The 19,117-nt window shown below is 41.5% G+C and overlaps 1 protein-coding gene across 6 annotated transcripts in view; it reads right to left on the bottom strand.

The window, feature by feature from the left end:
• The window catches only part of LOC146369704 (polypyrimidine tract-binding protein 1-like), a 31,723-nt gene extending 12,606 nt beyond the window's left edge, over positions 1 to 19,117 (bottom strand). For 2 of the 6 annotated variants that reach the window (XM_084910449.1, XM_084910451.1), the window contains exons 1-3: positions 18,666 to 19,030; positions 14,893 to 14,926; positions 383 to 443 (exon numbers count right to left, since the gene is read on the bottom strand). In XM_084910449.1, the coding sequence (XP_084766575.1) occupies positions 383 to 443; positions 14,893 to 14,926; positions 18,666 to 18,997 (427 nt within the window). In that variant the 5' untranslated portion in view covers positions 18,998 to 19,030. The other 4 variants (XM_084910452.1, XM_084910453.1, XM_084910454.1 and 1 more) reach the window with 4 other exon arrangements.

Here is a 19,117-nt window from a genome sequence, read left to right as displayed (position 1 = left end):
TTCTTTCTGTCTTCATCATCCGCCTGTAAACCGGCATGAAACCATTTCTGTCCAATATTTTTTACATTTAAAAAAAATAAATAGTATTTACATGAGATTAATGGATATTTCAATCTGTTCTTTCAGAGTGCAGACAGTTTGTCTGAAAATCTGAATAATAATTATTTTTCTGATCGTTTTAAACACATATTTTCACTCCTGGACTCTAGAGGAGCTTTGTGTCATTCATAGTCAGGAATCTTAAGTCATCTTACACTATGAACCCCTTACTTCATCCCATGTCTGGAAAAAACGTATAACTCAAAACTCAATAAGCTAATATTGTCCATTAAAAGTTGTGCATTGACACAAACACCTTCGCGTGTGCAGAGTGGGTTCTGACCTGTGGTGCTCATGATATAAGGGCTGTTGGAGACGCTGGAGAAAAGTTCGTCAGATCCTCTCTGAAACAACAGAAGCACTTCAGTTTGACCTCTTCTCCTCAGTCAGTATGCACCTCATTTATACATGACAGGACAGAATTAGGATACCAAACAAGAAGTGATGCCTTTGCATTTTTGACAGGGACAGACGAGAGAAGATTTCATGAAGAGCAGTGAATGAATCTGTCCCAAACATGTGAAAAGCTCTCGCCTGCATGAGATCCTGTTTTTGCTCTTCATTAGCCAAACTTTAGAACAGTTCTGTGATTAAACTGCAGTTCCACACAAGTGAGGTCTAGCGGCTTTAATTATAAAGACATCTCGCCATCAAACCAAAAAATTTGCGGATTCAAACACGCAGTATGTTTACAACTGTTGGGATTTTCATACATCTCAAGTTAAACTAAGTGGTGCATCTCTTAGATGTAATCCAAGCCTTCCTGGACAACAGCTGGTTAGCACAAGAGCACACAGACCCCAGCTGCTGCATTTAATTTATGCACTTCCTCTTCCGTCTACCTGCTCTGCAAAACAGCCATGCACCGACTTTTGGGATAAATCATTATCAGTGCATTCATGTGCAAAAACCTAAATCTTCTGAGAGTCCTGGTACCAGGGCTTCATTTACAAATATCTCCTTTATGATGATGATGGTGGTGGAAAATACTTTTGTTACAGCAGTTGCAATAAAAATAATAAAATAAATGAAAAATACATAAAAATATTACAAATATATCATAAAATAATAGTCATCATATTTGACAGATGGCTACAGCGTATTATAGAAAGTAATGACATATTTGTTTTCCCCTTTGTAAAACTGCCTAAATACAAACGAACATACACAGGATGTAAAACTATTTGCTAACATGTGACCCAAGCTGTCTCAGTGAAGTCCACATCCAGGTTTGTTAAAACCTGCTTTCCTCTGCAGAACCCTGAGCTGTACCTGACATCATCCAGCCTGGGGCAGGTTCTGGACTGCACTTCCACTGACTTCGTGTTTTAGGTTTAAACAATGTGATCAGACAGCTACTTCTTTATCCTTTGCACCAACTGTACACCGTGACATTAAGCTCTGCTGACAGGCTCAGAGTCTGATCCAAAAGTCGTTTAGTCCCCCTGCCGTGTAACTGATTGATCGATTAACAGTTTGATTGTTTGTTTTTTTTCCAGGTCACAGTGGGTACAACATTTACAGCAAAAGGCAAAGGGAAGAAAACTACACAACTTGTAGAAAATAAGCAGAATTGAGGGGCACACAGTAATGCTGCTGCCACTAGATGTCAATAAAGAAACAGTCTATAGCGGCCATGCCTTAGTCTTAGAAAGCAAAACAAGATGAATGGTAAACGCACCTTTCTGCTGTAGGTCAAATTCACCCAGTCACACACAATCATACAGCACCATTAACTATGCCTAAACACTTTCTAACACACAATAAAAGGCATGCTAAGCTCAATCGTTGCCCTTTCTAACACACAATGCTTTCATGCTATTATCACTTGCTGCCTGGACTACTGTAACTCCCTATACTTTGGTATTAACAGTGATCTTTTCACCACTTGCAGTTACTCCAGAATGCAGCAGCTCGGCCCTTAACAGGTGTTCAAATGCATGAACACATTACCCCGGTCCTGTCGTCCCTTCACTGGCTTCCTGTACGTTTTAGTATTGATTTTAAGATTTTATTGCCTACTTTTAAAGCTTGGCACCTGGGTAGGGCTGGGCCATATCATGCCGTTCATGGTGATAGGGCTTTGGAGTTGACGTCACACCGCAATGCATTGTGGGAGCGCGGTGCCATTTAGGGGTCTACGAATCAAAACAAACACACTGTTGGAACGACGACTACAAGAAAGATGCTTAAAAGCAGCTCAAAAGAGAATGGACTGTATAGAGACCGATTGCGTCCAGAGGCGAAGCGGCGGTACTTGCAGAAAATAGCGTGCATTGGAAATGTGGACCTGTATGAAATACGGCCGTGGAGTAGAAACCCTGAAGACCAACCGCTATTGACGTAGCCTGACATATTTTCGTACCTTGTCTGTGGAGTCAGCGTGTACAAGTCGTCATTCAAACAAAGGTAAGTCAGCTCGAGTACTGCGTGTGAAATGCGTTTGATTTCCCTCCAAACATTCAGATTAGTGCAGCATAAATTCATTCATGAGGGGAAATTACAGTGAGAACATGTGGAGGCTGTTAGGTGGATAACATAGTGAGTTCAGTGCATTGCTGTGACATTGTCCTGAAGGATTTAGTTATTCTTTATGGTTAAAGAAATTGCAATGATTTATTCATATTTATTATAAATAATTCTAATTATACATCTTGCTTCCATGTTTGTATCTTGTGTCACTAAAAATAAATTTTATTTTAGTTTTATACATTGATTAATGACCTGCAGAATCTCCTGATCATATTAAGTGATTCATAATTGTCACTTTACGCTTTCTCCATCTCTAAAGTGATGACATCCTTGCATTACATACTTTAGGTTCATTTTCTGCAGGCAGGTTTCTGACAGAGAACAGGCAGATTTACACTATAACATGCGGCGTTCTATAGATGGACACATAAAAATATGAAAAATTACATGTATGTGCCAACTTTCTAAACACTTTGTTACATTTATGATAAAGTAGATAAAACACATTTGTGTCGACCTTGGCTCATAGTTCTTGTCTTTAAATTAACTTTGTGTGTGTTTCAGGTAATGCACTCTCAAAGACTGAATGAACCAGCATTGCAGCCATGGGTCACTGTGAGCATCACAGGGAAGGTTGAAGCCGCCCGCTGCACCTGTATGGCCGGAGTCGCGGAGACCTGCACCCATGTCGCTGCTCTTCTGTTTAATGTAGAAGTAACAGTGTGGATCCGTGGCACAAGAACTGTTACAGATGAACCTGCATACTGGGTTTTGCTGGGTAATATGACTAAGATACAGCCAGTGGTTGGCCATAAGATAGACTTCTCCTCTTCAGCTGCCCAAAAAAAGGCTCTTGATCAAAACATAAACAAACCATCCGTATTGAAAGGTAAAAGGAGCTGTCCTCAAAAAAGAAAAATCCCACCTGCTACTGTGTAAGCAAAAAAGCGAAGGCAAACACAACAGCCATCGTTCGTACTTGCTGTGTGGTCCGCTGCAATGTTCGATCGCATGACCGGCACAGGAATAAGCTTAAAAAGGGTTTGTCTTTTTATTCTTTCCCAACCTGGATGCAACATGAGGCAGCTCATATGGCGGACCTTACCAAACGAAGGCGTCTAGCCTGGATAGCAGCCGTGAGACGAGCTGATATCCAGTTTGTTTCCATCTCCAGATATCACTTAACTTACTGGACATTTTCATTCCGGTAAGTTCTATATATGTTCATATCACTCTTTATAGCTTAATAATATTATCGTTGGTGGTCTCGGAGGTTATAGAAATTGCGAACAAACATCGAATGGAGTGACTTTGCAGACATACCTGCTATGTAACAATTCGCTAATTCTTTCGCACAACTGTAGGGAAGCCTACCTATGAAATGGCTGTAATATCTTGCCCGATTATCAATGTGGTAGTTTGCATCAACTTTACAATTATGGACGCATAATATGACAACAAGATTTTAGCAGTTCATTGATAAATGTATAACATTAATTGTGGTAGGGGGTGAACCATGGCTATTATAAATATTTTTGGTCATATCGCCCTGCTCTACACCTGGGTATCTGTTTGAGCTGCTTCACATTCACACCGCTGTAAGAGCTCTCAGTTCATCTAACCAGGTGCTCTTCTGCAAACCTAAAACCAGATTAAAACAGAGGTGATGGAGCTTTTACAGCAATAACACCAGATCTATAGAAACAACCTTCCTCTCCATATCCACACAGTTCAGACAGTACACACATTTAAATCATCATCGTTGGCATTTGGCAGCAGTTTGACATCCCCATACACGATTGTATTTTATTTTCCAATTTTATTTTTATTTTTTGTTTTTATTTCTATTAATTTTTTTTCATCTTATCTTATTTTATTTTATTTCATTTCAGGGGCAGCACTGTTGCCTCACAGCAAGAAGCTCCTATATACTTTTTAATGTGCAGCACTTTGGTCAACTTCGTTGTTCAAAACGTGTTATATAAATACCGTCACCTTGACTTGAACTTTAAGCCAGAAAAACCAACACTGAAAGCTGGTTGCAGCTCCAAAATCCATAAGTACCAACTTTGTGGAGTGTGGTATTAGTTATGCTAAAATAGAGCCAATATTTAAAATAAATAAATAAAAATGCACTCACTGGGACAGATTTAACTGCTCACTGCCTGCAATTTAAAAGTGACCCCACAGTTGGCTACAACCGTGCTCCAAATTTCACTCTTTATTTGCTTGGATGAGTTCTTCACACTCTGGGCTCTCTCCTTAGTTCAGCTACAGTTCCCACTGCTCTGTACAGTCAGCAGCCTAACAGCCTCTAAATGGATCTAATCCACCATCAACGCTCAAAATTCCATCTGTGACCTGTTCAGCCTGCAATAATGATTCTTTTATCCAACTACAGTCTGCTAGCCACAGTACTAATGATAACAGATGGCTGATGATAATAATAATGATAATAATGATAATAATAAAAAATTGTATTTATATAGCGCTTTTCTAGACACTCCATGTGCTTTACAATACCACTATTCATTCACTCTCACATTCACACACTGGTGGAGGCAGCTACAGTTGTAGCCACAGCTGCCCTGGTGCAGACTGGCAGAAGCGAGGCTGCCATATCGCGCCATCGGCCCCTCTGGCCAACACCAGTAGGCGGTAGGTGAAGTGTCTTGCCCAAGGACACAACGACCAGGACAGAGAGCTGCGGGATCGAACCACGGTCCCCCCCCCCAAATGTAGCTATCATGTAATTGCTAATAGTAAACGGCTAATGTTACCATATGTGTCAGCCAGGTTAACATGTATGAAGACCCTTTAATACTTCAGTGTTAATGAAACAGGACCTTTACTGACCTCTGAACTTTCTCCTTAAGTCCTGTTCAGTGTTATGAACGTTAACTACTCCAGCTGTTAGTGAGGACGAGCTGTGTGTCTGTCTCTGTGAAGTTGTGTTTCAACTAGAAGAGGTAAAGACAGCACTGCTATAGATGTTGTTCCAAATCAGGACCTTAATTCAATATTAAATGTTAGTACTGAGAGTAGATTTTCAAAAGTCAAAACTACTAAAACGCCACCATTCATGTCCTACATATTCTACTGTGCACCAAACTTCAGGCTAAAGTCGTCACTTTAAATTCTTTAAGGCAGCGGTCCCCAACCCCCGGGCCGGTACCGGTCCGTGAGTCGTTTGGTACCGGGCCGCGAGAGTTGAGGCTCAGGTGTGAAATGTATGGTTTTCAGGGTTTTTATCGGTTTTCAGCGTTATTTTGTTATCGTTTTTATCGTTAACTCTGTTTTCATGGGTCTTTTCACGTACCGGTACTAGTTTTATTTTGTTGTATTTATCCACGACACCTTAAAAGCCGGTCCGTGAAAATATTGTCGGGCATAAACCGGTCCGTGGCGCAAAAAAGGTTGGGGACCGCTGCTTTAAAGAACCTTTAATTTGCACAAAGTTTATGTAGCTACAATTAACACATTAGCACAGTTACAAGTTACCTTTATCACAAAACATCCGAAGCACTCGAACTCCTGAGCTTTTCAGTTGCCTACAGTTTTGTAAACTGTATTTTTGTGACTGCTTATAACAGGCAGGTTTTTATTCAGCTGCCTCGAACACACAAACCTGGAAAATAAGTTTGTCGGTGTTGTAAGAAATGCAGATTGGGTGTGGAATAGGCCTGCACAATAAATCGAAAATTTATTGTCATCGCGATATCAGCCTGCGCGATGGGCCCATCGCAAAAGACGACGTAAACTGCGATAATTGGGTACCTTAAAATGTTTACACATGTGCTTTAAAGAATTTACCAATTTACCCTTTATACATTTGACCAGTTGAATAGAGCCCTTCACGGCATTAACCAATCAAATGGATTAGAGGCCCGCTTCCTACGCAGGTGGGGAGCGAACAACGCTGCAGCAACGAGTCAGAGTTGCAAAGGCTGAGAGCGAGACGCATGACGAGAACGCTACGGACTATGAACTCGTGCCTAAAAAAAAAAAAACAAAACAAAACAAAACAAAAAAAAAAAATAATAGTACCTCGCTTATTTGGAGGTACTTTGGATTTGGTAAAGACGACGTTCTCCAAACACAGGTGCTCTGCAACACTTGCCGAACACTCGTGACAACCACCAGAGGAAACACGACTAATCTCCACCATTATCTTCAATACAACCACAGAGAACTGTTTGAATAGTTCCAGAAAGACAGGGCTAGCCAAACAAAGGTTGCTAATGTTAAGACAAAGAGCGCAGCAGTCCAACAGCCGTCTCTGTATCCGAGTTTTTCAAGTGGAACACCTTATGAGAAAACGTCGAAGCGCTACAAAGAAATAACAGAGGCCATCACACATTTTTTGACAAAGACATGATGCCTATAAATACAGTTAGCAGAGAGGGCTTCACCAGTCTGATACATAAAGTGGACCAGAGATACTGCATCCCCTCACGAAACTACTTTTCCCCATGTCGCCATTCCACAAATGTACGAAACATGCCGGAAGACCATCACGTTTGAACTGCTGAAAAGAAATGTAGTAAAGTTTCCTCTCCAGTTTTGACTTACATCATAACTACTTTGTGAGTGGTAAAATGATGAACAGCTGCACTGAGATAATTTGCAGTATAATTTAAGTTGTGTATTTAAAACTAATTCTAGAGACCAGGAAGGACGTCTTTCAGAATTCAAGCCTCAGAAATTTTTTTATGGGGGCAATGTTTCGATGTTAAAGTGCACTTTGTTGTTACACTGCTAATACAGCAGCTTTCATTAAATAAAACTGTTGCAGTAAAACAGAAATTATGTATTTGGGTTTTTTTTTTTTTTATATATTTGTTTTATTGCAAGTCATATCGTTATCGCAGTATTGATCGCAGTTATCGCACATTGCAGGTTTTCCTAATATCGTGCAGCCCTAGTGTGGAACATGACCTGTGGGGATTTAACATGTACTTATTAAATGGACTGGTTCTTATATAGCGCTTTTCACAACTTGCCTCATTCACATCCATTTATACAAGCACTTTCTATCATTCACACACATTGACACTGAGCATGAGCAGTGTCAATATGTGAGCAGATTTACCACCCCCCAAAATACGTTTCTGATATTGCCAGAATCTTTCCTCATACATGAGCCCAAGCAGGAGGTTTTATGTTCACAAATTTGTTGTCAACTTTGTGATCAGATGAATAATAAAAAGCTGCAGAAACCTGAGCCCCGCTCTGTCTCCTGTGCCACCCCATCCAGCCCCTCTATAGCCATCTCCATCTGTTGTCTGACAGATGCCAACTGCCAGCCTGACCCATAACTGAGGAGCAAAACAAAAGAGCCATAGCTGTGCGCATCCACACAGACATCTGGTTTTGACAGACTGTTACAGTCAAACCACAACTCTGTTTATCCACATGTAATTACAGAGGACCTGCTGCTTCCTCTGGAGCCATACTGCAAATGGAATAAACTCAGGGAAAGCTCATCACTAATGTACAGACCAGAGTTTGGATGATCATTATGTGCCCAACTGTAATCCATTTAGACTGAGGGGGAGTTGTTTTATGTGCCTGCCAGTGATTAACGCAATGGCTGACTCACCCCAAAAACACTTTAAGAGAAGGATGAAGTACAAGAGAAGAAAGAAGGTGACAAAGACAACGCAGACAACAAAGACAAAGGGGATGAAGACAACACATTAAAGCAATAGGTCTTCCACTCATCCATCACTCAAATTCAGGTAAAGCATATTACTCTACAGTGAGTCATTAGGAAAAGTAAATTTTTCTCCATGATGGAATGTGGTTAGAATGGACCGAGAGTCGATGACAAAGTCATAGAAGCACTAGAAACTGCCTGTAACCAGGTAGGACAAATAGCTGACTCTCTCTCCAAGGCGCTCGTAAGGAAGTCGCTTCGTGTTAAAGGGTGTTCTTCTTCACAGTCGACCAGTGCTCAAACATCCCAGAATGCAGATAATCAGATATCAGCCAAATGTCAGGAAGTTTCCCACATCTGGGAAAGATCTTGATCGTCCCAGAATTACAGCATTCCAAAACAAGGATCCCAATGTAGTATTCCCCTCTGATCGTAGTGGAAGTTCAACACAAACACAGCCAGTGTTGGCTTTGTGGTGGCTGGCTTGATAAAACCTAACACCCAAGCTGAGCCCCTTTTCCATTAGTACCTACTCGGATCGACCTGCCATGGTTTTTCATTAGGTCATAGTACCTGGTGCTAAAATAGTACCTGTATTTTTCTCAGGGAAATGGCCACAAAAAATAATGTGTCCTGAATCTGATGAAAAGTCACAGGCCAAGCAGCAGGTACATCATCGCCTCGACATCCACCTTTGTTGTATAATTCGCGTTGCAAAATAATGACATCAAACTCAGACATGCTGCTATAACAATGACCACGCACAATCGGTGGTACAAGATTGTAATGGGAAACCAGTCGATCCAAGAAGGCACTAATGAAAAAAAGGGCTTTGGAGATAGAAGGTATCACGACAGTGGTTCTCAGCTTTCTTCATTAAGAAAGTTGAACCCATCTGCCATGTTTTCTCCTTCAGGCTCTGAGTGTTTATATAAAATGTGGTATTTCACATACCACGCAACTCTGCACAAAATGATCCCTATGAATACAGCCATTAGAGCTCTGACTAGATGCATTTAAACATTACAGCTTGATGCCTCACGGCCTAATAAAGGAGACATGGTAATTGTTTGACACAGATCAAAATTAAAGAAATGTGATTGACTGACAATAAATACCATGATTAAGTTGCTTCGCTGCAATTCCAGCAGTATGAAGGTGTTGCACGTATTCTAGCGGAATACATGCAATACCAGCTCAGAATGGTTTTAAATGACTTGCCTGAAGACAAAAAGAAACAGGAGAGCTGTAATCATCAAAGAACATCCCTCCTTCTCAGATCTCCTCCTGCTCTTAGATCGCAGCTATTTGTTACCTTCATGTGATTTTGGCTTAGATTCTAGCTTGTATCGACAAACTCCGTGACCTGAGGAATGTGAGTATTGGCTGCTGAGATGTCACACACATTCACAACTGTGAGCATTACTTTTTCAGTAACAGAAACCTTAATAAAACAACTAGAATCGCATGAACTGCCGGGCTTCAACTCAAGCTGCGACTTTATTTTGGTAGGACCGTGCAAACAGTGGTCCAAAGAATCTGAATTTATAATAATAATAATAATAATAATAAGGCTGCAACAATTCATTAAGTAATTCTAATATTAAAAAAATACAAATAAAAATTTGGCACAAATTTTTTGCTCTGTAGCTCTGTTGTTACCATGGAAACACGAATGCAAGCGTTTCACCCCGATCTGCGATTAAAAACAGACCTGCAATACAAACATATTTAAGAGCCACGTGTGAAAATAAAGTCTGAAAACATTAAGCCTAAAGTTTTAAACACACACATGCAGAAGAGTAAAGAGGCGGAGCCGTTACCGAGACGGGAGCTCGAGATGAGTGAAAGAAAATGTGTTTCTGGAACCCAAAAACAGCAGCGGTGTTCCTGTAAACACCATTAAAACCTTTACTGGGAAAAAGCTGACAGGAGCCCTTCATCAAAGCACCTGGTCAACAAACTCCAATTTAAATCCAATAAAGACTATTTGTTTTACATAGAGACAAATCGGCAGTATGCCTCCAGAAGCTGTATTAAAATATGCAGATCAACTGACGGCTGACAGTAGCCATTCTTTTATACATATAGCCATACCTGCAGCAAAATGGGGTGAGTCTAAAGGGGGCCATGGGGTGTACTAGACCATATTTACTTCAAGGCTTTTGAAACATTCTTCAGATTAAAAGTGAAATAGTGTAAAATATTTTATTAATTCATTTACATTAATATTTAAAAATATTGAAAAATGCTTTTTTCACAAGCCAATAAAAATGTACATTGCTAGTAAAACTGAGCCACTGATTATTATTATTATTATTAATTTTGATCAACATCTACACCATCATAAAGTCAGGTTTTTGTGCTACTGAAAACGGTCTCCTATTAATGTCAGAAACTCTTCCAAGAACACAGAGTAAAGGTTAATTTTTATGCCTTAGTGTAGATTTCATACGTCTTATTTTTATTTGACTGTACTTGACATCATTTATATATTTTTCCATTTAAGAAAATAGTTTCTTTAAAATTTTTAACTTTAATATGGCATCTTGATGCATTCTCAATCATGAATATTTATTATTGCTCATTAATAAGATAAAAGTATTTCTTACCCGATTAATCGATGGAATAATCGGTAGATTACTCAATAAAATAATAGACAGCTGCAGCCTTAAAAAATGTGTAAAATAGAAAATGAATGCAATGTTTAATTAGCACCTTGATTAGTTTTGATTACTACCTTGAATGGCCTGAATAAGAATAAGGATGCGTTTATGTAGAAATTAGTGTTGATAAGGGGAACTAGTGCTGATGCTGTCAAGGGGGCCTTTTCCATTAGTACCTATTCGAATCGGGTCGGCACGGGTCGACTCTATTTTTAGGGTGTTCTATTAGGTGGTGGTACCTGTATGAATCGATGAATGAAGCAAGATGTATAAAGCCTTTGAGTGCTCAGGAGTAGAAAAGCACTATATAAGAACCAGTCCATTTAATAAGTACATGTTAAATCCCCACAGGTCACGGTCACAGATCCACACCCCATCTGCATTTCTTACAACACTGACTTATTTTCCAGGTTTGCATGTTCAAGGCAGCTGAATAAAAACCTGCCTGTTATTATGCACAATAAGGATGAGTACTTCACATCTACTGCTTACAAATAAACGTCTCTGATGCCGCTATAATATTATGTTCTATTATTCATTGTGCTCCTGAAGAATGAAAAGCAGCAGTCATGTACCTGAGGACTTCTTGTAATCCGACACGTGGCTTCAATGCCGGAAAAGTCAGAGAGATCAAGCAGCATTCCAGTTTAATGACTGAATACAGACCTGCTGAACAGCAGGGAGTCACTGTTTAAGACATTTGTGCTTATAGTGTACTAGCCAATCACTAAAGCCGAGGGAGGCACTTCACTTCAGACCAACTTATTTTTAAACCCAGACAATGTTTAGGTTTTAATAAGCTAAAGGAAGATTCTTATTAAATAAATTTGTGAATCATCTTATAGTAACTTATTGACACTGCTGGGTTATGAAGAATATGGGGAGTATTTTATTAACACCAATATTAATAGTGAAAATTATTACATAGAAAGAACTTGAGCATAGAAAAAGTGCTTGTATGGCTGACTGAGGCATGTTGTATAAAGTGCTTTGAGTGCTCAAGTAGAAAAGCACTATATAAGAACCACTTACAATCACGTGTGGCTATACAGGGAGTGCAGAATTATTAGGCAAGTTGTATTTTTGAGGAATAATTTTATTATTGAACAACAACCATGTTCTCAATGAACCCAAAAAACTCATTAATATCAAAGCTGAATGTTTTTGGAAGTAGTTTTTAGTTTGTTTTTAGTTTTAGCTATTTTAGGGGGATATCTGTGTGTGCAGGTGACTATTACTGTGCATAATTATTAGGCAACTTAACAAAAAACAAATATATACCCATTTCAATTATTTATTTTTACCAGTGAAACCAATATAACATCTCCACATTCACAAATATACATTTCTGACATTCAAAAACAAAACAAAAACAAATCAGCGACCAATATAGCCACCTTTCTTTGCAAGGACACTCAAAAGCCTGCCATCCATGGATTCTGTCAGTGTTTTGATCTGTTCACCATCAACATTGCGTGCAGCAGCAACCACAGCCTCCCAGACACTGTTCAGAGAGGTGTACTGTTTTCCCTCCTTGTAAATCTCACATTTGATGATGGACCACAGGTTCTCAATGGGGTCCAGATCAGGTGAACAAGGAGGCCATGTCATTAGTTTTTCTTCTTTTATACCCTTTCTTGCCAGCCACGCTGTGGAGTACTTGGACGCGTGTGATGGAGCATTGTCCTGCATGAAAATCATGTTTTTCTTGAAGGATGCAGACTTCTTCCTGTACCACTGCTTGAAGAAGGTGTCTTCCAGAAACTGGCAGTAGGACTGGGAGTTGAGCTTGACTCCATCCTCAACCCGAAAAGGCCCCACAAGCTCATCTTTGATGATACCAGCCCAAACCAGTACTCCACCTCCACCTTGCTGGCGTCTGAGTCGGACTGGAGCTCTCTGCCCTTTACCAATCCAGCCACGGGCCCATCCATCTGGCCCATCAAGACTCACTCTCATTTCATCAGTCCATAAAACCTTAGAAAAATCAGTCTTGAGATATTTCTTGGCCCAGTCTTGACGTTTCAGCTTGTGTGTCTTGTTCAGTGGTGGTCGTCTTTCAGCCTTTCTTACCTTGGCCATGTCTCTGAGTATTGCACACCTTGTGCTTTTGGGCACTCCAGTGATGTTGCAGCTCTGAAATATGGCCAAACTGGTGGCAAGTGGCATCTTGGCAGCTGCACGCTTGACTTTTCTCAGTTCATGGGCAGTTATTTTGCGCCTTGGTTTTTCCACACGCTTCTTGCGACCCTGTTGACTATTTTGAATGAAACGCTTGATTGTTCGATGATCACGCTTCAGAAGCTTTGCAATTTTGAGACTGCTGCATCCCTCTGCAAGATATCTCACTATTTTTGACTTTTCTGAGCCTGTCAAGTCCTTCTTTTGACCCATTTTGCCAAAGGAAAGGAAGTTGCCTAATAATTATGCACACCTGATATAGGGTGTTGATGTCATTAGACCACACCCCTTCTCATTACAGAGATGCACATCACCTAATATGCTTAATTGGTAGTAGGCTTTCGAGCCTATACAGCTTGGAGTAAGACAACATGCATGAAGAGGATGATGTGGACAAAATACTCATTTGCCTAATAATTCTGCACTCCCTGTATTGATACTACTCTCCAAACACTGGTAAGGACAAAATAGTGGTTGTAGCCACTTTTCACACACTGGTAAGCTCACCGACATCTTCATCTTAACACGAAAGCCAGCAGGTACGAGTTTGATATAGGCGTCTGCCAGCTAGCTACTAGAAAATCTGTCATTTGTGCAAACATTGGTAAGGACGACTGAAGGAAGAGCTTCAAACCATTACTCTGTTTTTTTAAATTATTCTTCTAAGAAAACCACTCTTTTAGTTTGGTGTTTGCACTGGAGCCTCAAGGCTATGTTGATGATGCTGTTCCCTTCAAACAACATCCAGTAATTTACAGATCAACATTCGTGTTGCCTCATTTACACTTTCACACCATTTTAGTCAGTGAGTTCGGCTGCACTTCAAATGTAGTACAGCAAGTATGTCACAGCACCATTTCTGCCGCAGCACCACACTCCTACAGATTTTAACTCTGGACTTTTTGAATCCTTGCACTGTGTCTGACCTCATCGTCGGAGAAGCAGAGCATAGAACGTGGACACAAAATCATCTGTGAGAATCACCTCTGCCATCAAATTAAGAATGAAAAACAGTCCGCTGTTTGTGTATTAGTGATTTGGTACTTGGACTATTTTAATATGGATTCCTAGTTCTTATCCCTAATGCTGGAGGACGGCTCTGATGAGATCTTTTAGCAGTTAGGAAATACAGGGAAATATCGGACATTTCAACATGACACTTCATCAATGTCCATTTTTCCCATCAGACTGTACATAGGTTAAATCTGGGAGTGTAAAGTTCAAGAAGTTCAACACATTTCTTAGACATAACTGGACCACATGATCTTTGCCGAGCTGTGAGAGTGTTCTGAGCACAGCTGGTTTAGTCAGTGCTTTTTAGCAATCAACAGCATCTCTGAGTGGACTCAGAGTAGACTTGATTAGGAGTTACAAAAACACTCTGCAGCCCATCTAGAACCTGAAAAGCACTCACTGCAGGAGACTACTTTCAAAGTGAAAGTTCTGATGTGATGGACTTTTCAACAGTCCACAGGAATGACAACAAACATCCACAGGATCTTTGCTGAGTGGCTGATTTGTGCAACAGCAGTAGCATGCTGCTTAAGAGTGCATGCATGCATGTGCATGTTGCTGTTGAATAAACTGATTATCCACAGACCAGTTTTGGACTGTACCTGAGGTCAAATTACTGCTGGGCTTTGGGCATTCAACAGACAGACAAGGGAGCCACCTCCACAACGATTAAAGGAGAAAGCTCTGCACTGTTCCAGATGGCAGCATCTCCATCTATTCAGACACTCGGTGATGACACAGCAGCAAACAAAGCAAGAAACCAGACAGAGAGGAAGAGGAGGAGGAAGCAGAGGTGCCTACCTTGGTGCCAACTGTTATATCGTGGTGGACACTGCTGTGAAGAAAAGACAGCGTGTTAGAGGCAGCCAGGGAAAACTCAAACACAGAATGAGTCTCACTGAGGTATCAAAAAAGAAAAAGAAAGGTGATGATGTTGAAGACTGTGCGGGAGCAGGTGGACAGAAGCCGAGAGGCCGAGCAGGCAGCAGCGATCGGCAAGGGACTGATGGCTCGGTGGGTTGGTTTGCCCTGCAGATGGGACATCTCTATTCAGCACCTGCTTGCCTCAGTGTGCACCTCACCTTTTCCATAAAAACCTCACGGCAACCTCAAGTGTTTTTCACACAAGATCCAAACGGTGGTAAGAGAATGAAGCAGAGTCTGAAGCAGACCTTTTCCACAACCAGCACATGGATACTAGCTCCACGCAGCCTCCAACTGCTCTGACTGCTACAATAGTTTGGTGACGGTGGAGGTGCTGCCTATTGAGACGCAGCTTTTTGAAGCCAGTCAGAGCCACTTGCACCTCACTGAACTCTCAGGTCAAGGAATCCTGCACCCTCTTTTCCATCACCAACCTTTTTCCTTAGGTCAGAGGTCACAGGAGCGGCCGCTCAACCCAAAAGCTTGAGAAGTTCTGCTGTTTTTGGAACCAATTTTTGCAGTTGGACATTAGAACACTTGAGGCACTTAAGACCCGAAACTTGTGTTTATTGCTTATTCACTATCATAATTTCTCATTCAGACCAAATCATTACAACAAAGCTCCAGCAACCAACCAGTAAAGGCGGCTGTGAACACGGAGCAGCTGAAGCGTCTTGCCAGTCACATGGGATATGGTCACTCAGTACAGGAGATACAGGATGCGAATGTGCTCCACAGCTGCTTTATCAACTATGGATATGACTGAAATCCTAGACCAAGTTCAACTAAAACTAAATCAATAAAAAGCTGAGTGATGCTAAAGGATTCACAGTGAACAGATGAAGAAATTTTTTTTTACTGCCAAAGCAAACCATCAGCTCTTATCAGCAAATCATCAGATGACCAGGCTTTGATAAGCCAGGGATGTGTAGAGAACTGACAGAGTGTACTGACCCGTGGTGTACACGCACGCACGCACACGCACACGCACGCACGCACACGCACGCACGCACACGCTCCTTCGGTAACAGGAGTGCTGGTGTCTTTCTGCCCATCAACACTAAGCTTTGACTTCAATTCTAGTTCCTGTCTGTCGGGAACATGGTGGCATCCCGACGGTCTCTGTTACAGTCTGTAGAGTCACAGTTATCAGAACAGCTGTTCCTAACAAAAAAACAAAATAAAACGCACAGACATTTATCCCAAATCCGTGTGGAGACATCAGCATTGCACTACAATGCATTTGAATACACGGATATTGCCGTGAAAGTCAAGCAATGCTAACAAACTATTAGAGGGCTCTGGAAGGTCTTTGCAAAGAAAATACATTTCATTTTTTAAAGAAAATACATTTATTGGCTTGTGAAAAAAAATTTATATATTTTTAAATATTAATGTAACTGAATTAATAAAATATTTTACACTATTTCACTTTTAATCTGAAAAATGTTACAACATGTTACAAAAGCCTTGAAATAAATATGGTCTAGTACAGCGGTCCCCAACCCCCGGGCCTCGGACCGGTACCGGTCCGTGAGTCATTTGGTACCGGGCCGCGAGAGTTGAGGTTCAGGTGTGAAATGTATAGTTTTCAGGGTTTTTATCGTTTACTCTGTTTTCCTGGGTCTTTTCACGTGTGTTATGAATATTTTTTCTTTTTTTCGGTACCGGTACTAGTTTTATTTTGTTGTATTTATCCGCGACACCTTAAAGGCCGGTCCATGAAAATATTGTCGGGCATAAACCGGTCCGTGGTGCAAAAAAGGTTGGGGACCGCTGGTCTAGTACACCCCATGCCCCCCTTTAGACTCACCCCTGTTTGCTGCGGTATGGCTATATGTAAAACAGGAGGCTGGCAACAGCCTGCAGCAGGCTGTACCATTGAAACATGTATCAGACTGAATTAATAGTTCATCTGCATATTTTAATACAACTTCTGTAGGTATACTGCAGATTTATCTCTGTGTAAAACGAACAGTCTTTACATTGGAGTTTGTTGATCGGGTGGTTTGATGAAGGGCTCCTGCGAGCTTTTTCCCAGGAAAGGTTTTAATGGTGGTTACAGGAACAGCGCTGCTGTGTTGGATGCTACAAATAAGTTTTCTTTTACTCATCGTGAGCTCCCGTCTCGGTAACGGCTCCGCCTCTTGTGTGTGTCTGTTTCTGTTTAAAACTAGAGGCTTAATGTTTTCAGACTTTATTTTCACACGCTGCTCTTAAATGCGTTTGTATTGCAGGTCTGTTTTTAATCGCAGATGGGGGTGAAACGCTCGTGTTCTTGTTTCCATGGTAACAACGGCGCGCTACAGAGCCGTGCATTAATCGAAGCAAAGACTTTTTTGGAGAATTTTTCGAATTACTCGATAAATTATATTCCAATTCAAGAAATTCCTTTGTGTAAAAAATAAATTAATTAATTTAAAAGCACTACTATAAGCACACAGTGCACAAGTCCACTGAACAGCAGTTTGACTTTCTCACACACAGGTACTATATCTACATCCTTTCTGCTGCCGCTTTGACTTATCAACATGGACTGCAGGCTATACTCCAAACATGACTTGTTGGTGTTGTTCACCCCCCTCCCCACAAACACACAAACTTCCATCCAGTATGCTCAAGTTCCTCACTTCCCCCTTAAAGAGTATGTTTGCCTGTAGACAGAGGTGAGAGTTACGTAATTGTGGAACTGATTTATCGGATGCAAGTCAAAGGAAACCTGCCCTTTTTCACCCCACAGCTTTTTGGAGGAAATGTACAAACAATGGGTCAGTCTCAAAAATAAAGGCTTGCTGAACAAACCTTCCCAAAGACGCCTCGATATGAAAATGAATAAATGACACAAAGAGCTTGGAACAAACTAAACAAAAAACAAAACGCGTTTTACACACTAAGGTATGGCCCAGAGCAAGTGAAAACCGGCTGGCCAGGCTGAGGCCCACACCACTGTGTTCAATGAGGAGCAGCTGGAAGAGGAGCCCTCAGGGCAGGGATGAGTCCTGACGAAACACAAATATTCCATCAGGACCGTGAATGCTCCACAGCCCCCTGACTAAAGCTGAAATGACACGCATTATATTATGAGTGGACACAGCTACCAGTGTGATCAACGCTAATAACGCTGCTATTTTCCCCCGTCAGTCCACACAGTTTAACAGCAGCAGGCTTACAGGCCTCACATTCCCTCCCTCCACCAACAAAGCTGCTTTCTCCTATTCACCATCGCTGCAACTGAACTCTGTGAAAAACAGCCACTTTTAGGCCCTTTCCCTAATCCAGCAGACTAAAGCAAGACACCATCTACTTTACATCTAAACCTGAGCACACACTCAAAACAAAATCACCCGCAGAAAACAACACACGCACACTCCTGATGGCGACTTCTACGAGTGTGTTACCGCTTTTAAAAATGCACTCCAGATGAAACATGACAATTAGGAGTTTCACAGCAGTCCTCTCTCGCTCACACACACACTTTAAAGTACAGTTTCCGCATTTAAAGGATTAGAGGGCCAGCTCCACATTTCGGGACACACGACACAAGTGAAGCTACTTTATTAATTTATGCTTTTATTAGTTTTTTACATTTTAACTGTTTCACGTGAACGACTGCCTGGCAAGATAAACCAGAATGGGCGTGAGCCTCTAACCTGTGTGCTCTGGTTACTTCTCGCCGCTCATGTATCCTATACACATCACCAACAACCTTCCAAAACGTCCCCGAGCAGAGCCTCAGCGGGTAACCGGGTCGCGCTTCAGTGCGGCCGTGATGTGGGACTTTGGAGAAGAGAGGTATGTGCCCGCAGAGCACGGCCCACCGTGAGCTAACAGCACAGCTAACTGTGCTAGCCTCGCTTCCTGCTCCCAGCACAAAACCCACTTCTGCGACTACTCCGCGACAGCAGGAGCGCTCCCTGCACACTACAGCGCCTCCGACAAACCCCGGTGCTCCCGGGTTTCCATGAAAGAGCAGAAATGACATTTAAGCGGAGTGTCACCGTGAGACTGTGGAATAACTCACCCGTCCATTGCACAACACGGAACTACAGAGCAACAGGTCCCAACAGCAGCCAACAGGGACCCCGAGCACCGCCGCTTTAAA

This window comes from Perissodus microlepis, chromosome 17, assembly GCF_051167445.1.
Source record: "Perissodus microlepis isolate ML-2025 ecotype Zambia chromosome 17, ASM5116744v1, whole genome shotgun sequence".
Classification (NCBI taxonomy): Eukaryota; Metazoa; Chordata; class Actinopteri; order Cichliformes; family Cichlidae; genus Perissodus; species Perissodus microlepis.
Note: the sequence above shows the minus strand (reverse complement) of the source record. Positions and strands in the feature narration are given on the sequence as shown.